General features: G+C 49.5%; 1 protein-coding gene across 7 annotated transcripts in view; it reads right to left on the bottom strand.

Annotated features, from left to right (window-relative positions):
- Window positions 1–2,253: 2,253 nt before the first annotated feature.
- HIF3A (hypoxia inducible factor 3 subunit alpha) overlaps window positions 2,254–12,269 on the bottom strand; it is a 30,424-nt gene continuing 20,408 nt past the window's right edge. For 4 of the 7 annotated variants that reach the window (XM_061139650.1, XM_061139653.1, XM_061139654.1 and 1 more), the window contains 5 exons: window positions 11,164–11,268; window positions 8,715–8,986; window positions 7,235–7,352; window positions 5,600–5,681; window positions 2,254–4,164 (listed from right to left, as the gene is read on the bottom strand). In XM_061139650.1, coding sequence (XP_060995633.1) covers window positions 4,067–4,164; window positions 5,600–5,681; window positions 7,235–7,352; window positions 8,715–8,986; window positions 11,164–11,268 — 675 coding nt within the window. In that variant the 3' untranslated portion in view covers window positions 2,254–4,066. Of the gene's footprint in view, window positions 4,165–5,599; window positions 5,682–7,066; window positions 7,353–8,714; window positions 8,987–11,163; window positions 11,269–12,269 lie in introns of those variants that run through there. The other 3 variants (XM_061139652.1, XM_061139655.1, XM_061139656.1) reach the window with 3 other exon arrangements.

The following is a 12,269-nucleotide window of genomic DNA, read 5'->3' as shown; positions in this document are numbered from 1 at the left end:
ATGCTGCATTCATTGTACACCCTTCCGGGGGCCACCTTTCCCAAGCCCACAGCCACTACTCTGTGCTGAAGTATAACACTAAATTGTTTAAGGCTCTGCTCCGGCTCCCCTCCTGGGGGTAGCACGAGCTATCCCACCCTCAGACCTTCTTGTCCTGGCAATCAGACCCTAGCACAGCCAACAGTCACCCAAGAAGGTAAGTGCTAGTATCACCTCCATTTTCCAGATAAGGACACTGAGATTGGTAGAGGTCAATGCACTTGCGCAAGGTCATACAGTAAGAAAGTCACAGAGCCAGAATATGAACCTGTCGCGCCTTATTCCTGTGCTTTTCATTCCTACTCTACTCTCTCGGTATGCTTCAGAGCCTACCTTGTGGGTTAGATTTTTCATTGTTTTGAGGGAGAGGGATGCTGTAATGGATCTGAATTCTGAATTCGAATACAGCTCAGCCCTTTCCTGCTGTGTGACCTTGGCCAGGTGATCATCTTCTTTGAACCTCAGTTTCATTCTCTGCAAAATGGAGGTGATAACTGCATGTTGTATAGGATTAGAGGAGAGTTTGATAAGATCATATAAGTAAAGTGACAGGGGGCCTGACACACAGTACTTTTTATATCCTTTCCATTATAAGTGCTCAAAGTGGGACAGAGTATGTGGAGTTGATGGTTGGGGCGGGGTGGGGGGTAGTGGGCAACTCTGAGGAGGTTATGGGAGGACTTTAACCAGCAGGAGTAGGCAAGGAAGACTTCTTGGAGGAGGGGATATCTGAACGAAGAGCTAAAGTAGAAGTAGGAGATAACCATGTGAGGAGGGAGGGAAGGGAGAAAGGCAGAGGGCACAGCAAGTGTCAAGGCTTAAAAGTGGTTTTCTTCCTTTGAAAAGATTCTTTTGTGGAACACAGGAGAGGAGTTATGACAGTGACACGGCAGGTCAGGCACACCCATGTATGCATGAGTCTCTAGACATACAATCTCTCTTTCATGGATATACACACATGCACAGTCAAGTACAGAGAATCATGTCACACAGATAAACACCAGTACACAGAACTGTAGTGTCAAACATTCCTATACATGCAGCCAGAATCACAAACACCACACAGACAACACACAGGTACAAAAAAAAAAAATCACAATGCCTCCTACACTCAGGAACACAGAAATCCAAAGTAATGAGAAAGATACAGAAGGCTGAATCATTTCGCCCAGACACTAATACACGTAGGAGGAATTACAACCCTCCCCATACACAGGTTCACAGAATTGTGTCACAGCGACCCACACAGAACGAAAACATCACCAGACACACAATGTTACATAGACCCATGTAGGAACACAGTGTCACACGCAGAGTCACAAATGGACACCCAGTACATTCACACCCCCTGAAGCAACCCTAGAGATGAGTCAACACACAGAGCTCCGGTGCCTACCAAGGCGAGATCTTTATGGAGGTTTAGAGATTATTGGGTTTCAGAGCCAGCATGGCTGGTCTGGTCCCTCACCCCTCCCCAGCCCAGCCTAGGTCACCCCCTGAGGGAGAGAGGGGTCAGATCCTTCTCCCCCTCCAACATAGCACCGATCTGGACAGGCCATCTCTTGACAAAATGATGAGAAGTGCCTTCCAAAAAGGGAGTGAACTGGGTGGAGAGAGTGAGGCTTTCTCCTGTGGGAGATCAAGAAGAGCACCATCGTAGAAAGAAGTTTGGAGAGGGGCGGGGACACGGGGTGGCAGAGTCCTGAGGAGTCCGGGCCTCCTCCCCACCCCGCGATATGTCTATTGGGCTGTGCGTGAGCCTATGCGGCTGGGGAAGTTTCCTGGATTGTGAGGGAGCCCTGGGTTCCCCAAATACTTGGAGTTAAGTAAAGGTAAGTATATGTCTGGTGGACTAAGGTGGGGAGTGGAGGGGACAGAGAATTTTTAGGGATATGAGACTGAGATATGAGAGGCTTGAGCAGGAAGACCATTAGCCCAAGGACCTGGGGGGTCAGGGTCTGGAATGGGAAGACTTAAGACAGAGAGTAGTAACTGGAGCAAGTTGAGTTGGGTGGGAAGCCCAGAATAGAATTGGGAGGGTGGGGTCTGAAATCAGAGTCACAGGTTTTAAGATTTGGAACCAGAGGAATCTACAGGGCAAGGTCCAAATTCTAAAATCTGCTGAGTTCTAGAACCACAAGAATGTGGATCTGAAATCAGAGGCAGTTGGGAGGCTGTGAGGTCTAGAACCAGAGATAAAAAATAAAGACTAGAATTTGAAAAAGTCGGAAGACCAAGTTCTAGAACCAGAGGGATTTGGGCGAGCTTAACCCTAAAAGCTTAGAGCTGTAAGGTCTAGAACCAGAAAAGTTGATAAAGCAAGGTCTGTAATCAGAAGATGTTTGAGGGCTGAGTTCCAGGTAGAGGGTAATTTGGAGTCATAAAATGTGGAATAAGAAGGAATTGGAGATTGTAAGGTCTAAAACCAAGGGAATTTCTAGGATGAGGCCTGAAATCAGAAGACATTTAAAGCCAGTTTCTAGGACCAGAGAAGAGCAAGATAATCAGATCTGAAATCAGAGAATCTTGTAAGTTGCAAGACATAGAGGTTTATGTATAGTCCAGAACCAGTAAATGGTAGAGGTCATGAGGACTAGAGTGAAGGAGAACTGGAATGTGGTATCTAGTTCAAAAAGTACTAATTATAAGCTCAAAACATAAAACTCATATCTTCCTTTGGATGGGAAAAGCAAGTCTAGGAGTTGAAAAGGAAAAAGCTGGGCATCATGAATCAAAAATGATCTAGACCTTACAAAGTCTGGATTTGGAAAGAAATGCATCAAAGGTCAGGAAAACTAGCACCAATTGAGAGCTTGGGGTTGTGAGGTCCAACATCAGAGGAAATCTTTGGTCTTAAGAGCTGGAATCAGCAGGAGTGGGAGCATGTGCCATTGGGAACAAGGGAGAAGTGTGGGAAGAGCTCTAGAACCAGAGGAAGGCAGAGTTAGTTCTGGAAGCAGAGGATTCTGGTGGTCCTGCGCCAGAGGGGGTTGGAAGTTGTGAGCCTTAGAACCAGACAGCTTTGGAGACTGTGAAGAAGAAAGTAGGAAAGTGTGAACTTGAAAATGAGAAAAAGCTGAAGACTGTGAGATCTAGAATCCCAGTGGTTTGGAGGATGGGAGAGCTAAAGCAGACCACATTAGGCATCGTGCAGTCTGGAACCAGAGATGGATGGGGATGGTGGCTCACCATCTAAAACCAGAGAATGTTGACGGTTGTACAGTCTAGAACCAGAGGAGGCTGGGAGTGGCACGGTCTAGAACCACAGAGGGTCAAAAGCTGAGTGTGGACTAGAACCAGAAAGGGTTGGAGGTTGTATGGTCTGGAAGCAGGGCCAGGAGGCTACACCTATGATAGAAAAACCAGCGATGGAGTTGGTGTCCAGGTCAGGCTGGAACCAGCTGGAAGTCCAGAGTGGAGGTGTGGGCAGAGCTAGGTGGCTGCTTGGGAGGCTCAATGAGAAGTCATAGGGTGTGGAGGAGGGGGCGGTTGGTCTGGCCCAGGGGTCCCCCTTCCCCACTGACACCTATGATGAGAGGGGGAGATCAGAGTCCCACATACTTATAAACCCCGGGCAACTTGTAGCAATTAAAAACATACCATGAAAACAACAAAAATAAGAATGAGAGAAAGATGGATAGAAAGAAACGTGAATATGATTATCAATACACCCCAGAGCCCAGAAATACAGATCTGAACCCCAACTTCCCCCACCCCCCAATTACCGAAAATAAAGCCAAGAGAATTGAAGAAAAGGATGAGGTAACCAGGATTGAGAACCTCAAAGGAAGTCCTGAGTGAAGCAGGAGGGGGCCAGGGACCCCCTCCCAGAGGTCACTGAGCTGAGACCACCCCCGAGTGCCCCCAAATGGTGGGGGGCAGAAGGGTGGGGGCTGAGGTAGGCCCGACGCGGGTGGGGGTCACCGAGAGGAGAGAGGGAACCCTTCTCCGGGCACCGCCATCCTGTGCGTTGGCTGCCGGCTTGGAGTATGGTTGACATCCTTTCTTGAGGAGAAGAGCAGCTGACTCAGATGGCCTGGGCCAAGCCTGCCGCTAGCTGAAAGTGGCTCCTGGGCTGGGCCGTGTCCTCGTCCGGGTAGAGAGAGAGCAGGGAGAGGCCCGGGCCTGTGGGGGAAGATGGAAGGAAAACCAATGGGGAGGTATCACCCCAACCCCGTCTTCCCTTCCAGACAGTTAAAAGCCTGACTGCTGGGACTTCCCTGGTGGTCCTATGGTTAAGAATCCGCCTTCCAGTGTAGAGGACACGGGTTCCACCCCTGGTCGGGGAACTAAGATCCCGCATGCCGCTTGGTGCAGCCAAAAAAAGTAAAATGGTGAACCCCCCCCCCTCCACTGCCAAACTCCTTTCCCCACTGCATGCACTGCTTTCCCCCAGTAGCACTGTTTTTCATTACTGTATTTGTTTCTTTGTTCTGGACCAGCTCCCTCACTAGAATGTCAGCTCTGTGAGGGCAGGGAGTTCTGCCTGTTTCGTTCCTAGGTGTGTCTCCAGCTCCTCAGACAGTACCTGGCATTTACTGTGTGTTCAGTGAATATTTGTTACACATATAAAGGAAAAGAATGAATCAAGGGACAGTGACCGTGGCTGAAATGGAGGATGTGATGCAGAGTGTCATCTGAGATGAGGCAGTGGTCAGACCCCACGGAGACTAGAGTCCAAGCTGAGGGGCTGCCTCTTTCTGAAGGGCACTAGGGAGCCACGGAAGAGCTTTGAGCAGGGGAAGACCAGGGTCAGATTCATGCTTGAGAAAGCTCCCTCTGGCTGATGCCTAGAGGTTTCAGGGGAGCCATGGTTGTTGACAGTGATGCTGGGAGCCACACAGACACAGCACTGCAGGGGGGCTCTGGAACCAGCATCACCGCAAGGGCAAGCTTTTTGAGTGTTTCTTATGAAACCGGTCTCGGCAGCATCTCTACAAGTCCTCAAAACATCTCCTTAAAGTGTGAACTCTTACAGTAGGCCCTCACAGAGGGGCTTCCCAGGTGACGCTACTGGTTAAGAACCCGCCTGCCAAAGCAGGAGACGTAGGTCTGATCCCTGGGTCCGGAAGATGCCCTGGAGGAGGAAATGGGTGACCCACTCCAGTATTCTTGCCTGGGAAATCCCATGGACAAAGGAGCCTGGTGGGCTACAGCCCCGGGGGTCGCAGAGTCGGACACAACCGAGCGACTGAGCATACTGTCACTAACAGAGGCAGGAAACCGGGACTCCAGAGGCAGAAACTTTTTCCCAGGGCCACAAGCTGGGAATGACCAAGGCACAATCAAACAAGGGCTTTGGGAGACCTGGGCTCCACTTCCACCTCAGGGGGCAGGTTTGGCCAGCCCCTGCCTCCCTCAGGGCCTCTTCTTTCCTCCCACAGTGCCCCCCCCCCAACCCCTGAGAAAGCAGGAGGGGCTGCCTGTTTCCACTAAGGTCATGGGCAGGCACTGACAGCCCCCCACCACCCTCAGGTTCACCCCACCTTCTCTCAACCATCTAAGGCACCTCTCATGGGAGACAGGGACCCAGGGCCCGTCTACCCAGGTTGCTACTCACCCAGGGGCTCATTCAGTTCCAGGAGGTGGGTGCTGGGATCCTGCCGGCTCCCTGGGGCTGGTCCTCCTGTCAAAAGGAAGCTCTAGGAGACAGAGACAAAGCCGCCATCATTACCATCATATCCAAGGAGGCAGGATGGTGCAATGCTTAAGGGCACCGGGGGGGTCAGTGGCCACTTATCAGCTCTGTGACCTTGGGTGAGTCGCTGTCCCAGACATGCTCTGCAGCTCCTTCCAGAGCCTTGTTCTTCCCTTCTCCTGGGCCCCAGCAAGCTGACCTGCTCCCATGGACTCCATCTAGGTGCAGCCTTGCTGCTCCGTGTTTTCCCTTGGGGTTCACGATGATAGTGATACCAGCAGATGGTGATATCATCCCACGATGATGGGAGATACCAGCAGGCGGGAGGAGGAAGACCAGGGATATCTGATCTTCTAGCTGCTTCCCTGCAGGCTCATCATGGGTTGGCTGTGTCCCTCCACCGAAGGTGTCAGCTCTTACCAGGTGGACCCTACTCTCTCGAGGATCCGGTCACCACCCCCTTGCCCTGTGCCTTCAGGCTAGAGGTGGTGTTGCTAATCCCAGGGTCTTGCCCACACCTTTACAGACAGTCCTGTTACTAAATTCTCCTTAATATCCCATTTGAACATGCTCTCTGTGTCCTGTCCAGACTCTGACTGATAGAGTTGCTTAACCTCTTGAATGTAAATGTGAATAATAATACTTGGGAATTCCCTGGTGGTCCAGTGTGCCTTCACTGCTGAGGGCCCAGGTTCAGTCCCCGGTCAGGGAACTCAGATCCCACAAGCTGCCTGGCCTGGCCAAAAACAAACAAATAAATTTAAAGAAAAAAATGTAAAATAATTATTATTCAAGAATGGCTGTAGGGATTGAATAATTTAATCATACTAGGCATTTAGTGCAGTCAGCGTCTGGCACGTGGTAGACACTCAATAAGTAAGAAACTGTTGGTATTATCAACCTGATATTATACCCTCATGTTCAAACAGCTCTGTTCAGACTGAGAATTCAGGCTTTTGTTTGGTTGGTTTTTATATGACCATTTATCAACAGCCCACTAAGGAGCAGCTGAGGGCCTGATTTCATTGCATCTCATGCCAGTCCTATGTAATGTAACTATCCCCACTCTCCAGATGAGGAGACTGAGGCTCAGAGCGGTGACATCACCCACACACCCAAGGTATCAGAGTTACTAGGTGACAGACCTGGGATTTGAACCCAACTCAGTCTGACTCTAGTGTCTGTACTCTTAAAGCTACATGAATAATCCAAGGCCAGGACAGTACTAGATTTACCAGGGGTTGGGGGGGGCGGGGAGTGGTTGCCATGGGAGCTGAGGTTTCCTATAGATACTCACCCTTGTCGTTTCTCCCCTTACTCTGCTTATTTTTTTTCTTCTTAGCACTTACCACCAACTTAGATCTATTTGCAAAGCCCTTTCATACTTATTGCCTGAGCCAGCAGATCAAGGTCCTACCCTTGACTGGATGACTGACCATCCATTTGACCTTCAGCCAGCCCCTGCCCTCCTTGTTTTTCCATCTCTAAAAACAATAGGTTTAAGCCTGCTAGGTTCTGAGGGTCAGAGAATCCCACACCATGCAATCCCATACATACCTGGCTGAGGGGAGGCAACAGGAAGTTTTCGGGTTCTGGGCTGGGGGATCGTTTGGGGGGTCTTATGCCCAGGAGCTCCACCTTCTCTGCCTCGTCTTCTGAGCTCGGGACCAGGGCCCTGGAGGGAGACAGGCAAGAATCTCAGGGCCCAGCAAACCTGGGCAGGTGTGGGCCCCAGTGTGCACAGGTGAGGAGCATCCGTTCACTCCCCCAAGCACCCGTTTATTACTTTACTCATCCACCCACCAATCCATTCATTCGTCTGTCTATCAATACATCTTCCTATTCATCTAGCCAATGACCCATCACTCACCCACATACCTATACAGCCTCCATCCATCTGACCTTCCATTCATCCACCTATCCATCCATCCACCTACTATACTCACTAATTTCCTCCCTCTCTTGTTTCACAAATCTTTGTTAGGTACCCACTGTATCCAGCTCCAGGCTGAGAGCCTTGGAAAATAATGAGATGTATCCATGAAAGCCTCGTAAGGATAGTTATGAGACCACCCTGGAGATTAATTGGCTCATGCCTGCAACCTGGAGAGCAGAAACTTGAGTATTAATAATAGTGATCTAGGGGGCTTCCGTGGTGGCTCAGTGGTTAAGAATCCGCCGGCCAGTGCAGGAGACATGGGTTCGATCCCTGGTCCGGGAAGATCCCACATGCTGCAGTGCAGCTAAGCCTGTGCACCACAGCTATTGAGCCTGCACTCCAGGGCTCGGGAACGGCAACGACTGAAGCCCAAATGCCTAGAGTCCAGGCTCCACAACAAGAGAGGCCACCCCAGTGAGGAGACCAAGCACCTCAATGAAGAGTAGCCCCTGCTCCCTGCAACTAGAGAAAAGCCCATGCAGCAACGAAGACCCAGCACAGCCCAAAATAAATAAAATTGTTAAATAATGATCTAACATCTTTGAAAGGAGGACATGGATCCTCTGAAATTATATGCGACACTGTGTGTCAATATATGTATGTGTCAAATTTCTTAGGGAGAGTTTGTGGCTTTCAACAGATTCTCAGAGGTGTTAGGAAATTTGGTTCTGGACAGTTTCTCTGACACCATGGCAGTGTCCTCTTCACTGTGACAAAAACTGTCACTAGGCCAGAAATATGTCCTAAAGCAGAGGTTGGCTGGTGGGATTTGAATAAATAATAACAGTGGAGGGAACTCCAGAAGGAGGGCACAGCCCAGACAAAGACACAAAGATTGAAACAAACAGGCAAGTGCTGGGGACACCAAGGGCCTGGCTGGAGCAGAGGTCAGGGTGGGAGGAACGAGGAGGGATGAGGCTGAAAGTAGCGGGCAGGAGAAAGGTGGGGTCAGGGACCTTCTCTCCACCTCCCTTTTATCTTAGTTCCCCAACCAGGGATTGAACCCATGCCCTCGGCAGTGAAAGCACAGATCCTAACCACTGGGCTGCCAGTGAATTCCCTCCTCTTCCTTCCTATCCCCGCTCGACTGCAGCTCACCTCTTCCGAGCCCCAACCATGGGGGAGGATGCTGAGGGGTCCCCTCTGGAAGGGCTGGAGCAACTCAGCCGGGGGTCACTCCCCCAGCGGGGCAGCAGGGAGGTCTCAGGGGTTGGGGGCGACATGCCGTGGAAGCTCCGAGCACGGGGCCGGGGGACAGCCCCTGGAGGTCTGTGGTAGGCCCTGGGTAGCTGCTCGCTGGAGTTGAGCTGAAAATCATCATCCATGGAGATGTAGGGGGCCAGCATCTCCAAATCCAGAGCATCGACGTCCTGCAGAGGGCAGGAGGGAGTTAAGAGCATGAGCTTTGGCCCTAGGTGGACCTGGGCTGGAGTCCCAGCTCCTCCACTTCTGAGTTGTGTGCCTGCCATCAAGAGTCTGAGCCTCAGTTTCCTCATCTGTAAAATGGGCAGAAGGACTCTGTGGTAGCCAGTTGCCAAGATGGCCCCCAAGGATCCTCACCTCTTGATATTTAGGCCCTAGTTTAGTCCCCAGTGTCCAGTCAATCCTAAAAGACATCAACCCTGAATATCCACTGGAAAGACAGATGCTGAAGCTCCAATACTTTGGCCACCCGATGTGAAGAGCCGACTTATTGGAAAAGACCCTGATGCTGGGAAAGATTGAAGGCAGGAGAAGGGGACGACAGAGGATGAAATGGTTGGATGGCATCACCGATTCAATGGACATGAGTTTGAGCAAACTCCAGGAAATAGGAAGCCTGGCGTACTGCAGTCCATGGGATCGCAAAGAGTCGGACACAACTTAGCAACTGAACAACAACGACAAAGACCTTGGAAAGACAAAAGGTGGTGTCTAGAATACCCTCAGTCCGACAAAAGGTACTCTCGAGTTTAAGGATATACCTCATAGGTACAACCAAACCTTAGAGCTTCTATTAAACTTCAGACCTCTGTCACTCAGCCATCTCAACAGAAGCCTGAAGTAGAGAAGGGTTTATCTCAGAGATTAGTGGGTATGGCTTTTGTCTAGTGGAGTGAACTCCAAAGACACATAAACAGAAGCACTGGCAGCTTGGACTGAAAGGGAAAGAGATGGTATAAAATGAAAAGGGACCTTTGGACCATCAAAACTCTCTAAGAAGAAAGCAGGTTACAAAGACCACTCAGCTGCAAAACATGCTACCTTTTTCTGAAAAAGGAAGGATGACTGAATTATGAAGAGCCCAGAGGGTAGAGCCAAGAACCGTGTAGAAAAACTACTGGGAAATACTAGGAATGAGTTCTGATCAAGGAACTGTTTGTTTGTTTTAATTGAAGGATAATTGCTTTACAATACTGTGTTGGTTTCTGCCGACATGACAAGCAACTTTTGACATTTGCCCAAATGGATTTCAAAACTGCTATGGATCAGTGATCCACGTGCTCTTCCTCCCATTTTTTTGAATAGGAATATTTTGGCAGTTATTCTATGCCTGTCCCATCACTGGGTATTGGGAATGTAGATGGCAGACAACTTGTCTCTTTAGTTCAGAGGCCAGCAGATTGAGAGGAACTGTATTTAAGGTGCTCAGCCACACCCAGACCTGACTGAGGTGATGAGATTCTGGACTTGAAGTTGTAATGGGAACAGACTTTGGGGGGCCTTGGGAGGGGTGAGTGTACCTTGTTTGAGGGAGAGACATGAATCACTGGGGGTCCCAAGGATCATTGCCTTCTGGCATTCCCACTTGTTTGTGCCTGCCTTCCACACTGTGCCGAGGTTGGTCTGTCTGACCAATACAATATAGCAGAAGTGGTGGGATGTCACTTCTGAGATTAGGATATAAACGACCGCATCTTCAGTCTCGGGTGCTCTCTCTCTCTCTGATTACTTGCCTTGGGGGAGGCCAGCTGCCGTGCTGTGAGGATGCTTAGGCAGCCTCTGTACAGGCCCACGTGGTGAGGAACTGAGATCTCCAGCCAAAGCCATGATGGACTGCAGCCTGCCAGCAACCATGTGCATGAATTTGGAAGTGGATCCTCTAGCTCCAGGCGACTATGGCCCTGACTGAGAACTTGACTTCAACCTCATGAAAGACTCAGATGAAACCATCTGGCTAAGCTGCTTCCAGATTTCTAATTCTCAGAAACTGTGTGACATAATAAATGTTTGCTTTAAGGTACTGAGTTTTGGGGTAATTTGTTACACAGTGATAGATAGCTGATACATCAGGCCACTGTCATTTATCTCTCCAGACCATCAATCATCCAAACACTTTCCATCTATCATCCATCCAATAGTCTATCTATCCAGTGACCCATCCATCCATCCATCTGGATACCTAAGCATTACCCATCCATCTCGCTACTATCACCCACCTAGTGAATTCAGTGACCCATCTATCCATCCATTCATCCCCTTAACCACTCCACCATCCTTCTCTAAAGCTTAGATATGTCACCCAGAACCCAGAGGTAAAGACCATTCCTTTCATGCTCGCCCTTACCTGAGCAATATCTAGATCTGTTTCCACTGCCTGCAGGTCTTTCCCAGAGGCCAAGACTTTGTGTGCATTCTCCACATCCACAAGTAGTTCATCTGGGAGATCAGCCTATGGGGACAGAGAGTAGAGACTCAAGGAAATCTTGGGCCTGGGAGATGTTGGCAGTAAGGCAGTCTAAACATTTCAGCTTGGGTTAGAAGTGAGGGTCAGTTGTCAGACAGCTGGGACACCAAGCGAGTGAAATAGCAAATGTGAGCTTCTGAACCTGGGTGTGCAAAAGTCTGAGTGCCTGGGTGTAGACTGACAGAGCACACATCAGAGGTTCAAAAGACTGAAGTCTGAGGCCAAGATACTCAGGCCCTGACGGGTTAAAGATCTTGGAGTCTGGGGGAAAACAATGCAGAATCCAGTTGTCCTAAGGGTAAAGGTGAGGTCAAAGGTCGCAGTCTGTTTCTCTGGTGGAGAGAAGATATTTTGGGGGGTCGTGAATTTGGGGATAAGGAAAGTCAAGACTAGATAATATGGACCCCTGAGTCAAAGGTCAGCTTTCTGGACTCTTAAGTAAAAACAGTAACCATTATGGTCTATTGAAGTCTTTACCAAGTGCTTGTCATGAATGATATTACTGAACCCTTGCCATAACCAATGAGGTGGCTACATGCTACTATCCTAATTTTACAGGTGAGGAAACCGAGGCCCCACTTTTCCAGGGTAACGCAGCTCTACATGGCAGAATCAGGGTTTGAATCCAGGCTTGAGTAATCTAAAACATCAGGCATTCTTGTCTCTGTGAGGTCAAAATTCAGAGAACCCGGGACTTCCCTAGCAGTGCAGTGGTTAAGACTCCATGCTTCCACTACAGTGGGTGCAGGTTCGATCCCTGGTCAGGGAACTAAGATCCCACATGCTGTGTGGTGCGGCCACAAAGTAAAAATTAAAAAAACAAAATTCAGATGCTTAGTCACAAGCAATGAGGGGTTACCCTTGCCAGTCCCAAACATCCTACATTTTGATCCAGACAACAGTTGAAAGAATCTAGAATCTAGATCTTGAAGGAACCCCAACTCCATCTCATCCCCAACCTTTCCACTCCACAGAGGGAGAAACTG

This window comes from Dama dama, chromosome 4, assembly GCF_033118175.1.
Source record: "Dama dama isolate Ldn47 chromosome 4, ASM3311817v1, whole genome shotgun sequence".
In the NCBI taxonomy this organism is placed as follows: Eukaryota; Metazoa; Chordata; class Mammalia; order Artiodactyla; family Cervidae; genus Dama; species Dama dama.
This window is presented reverse-complemented; position numbering and strand designations above follow the sequence as displayed.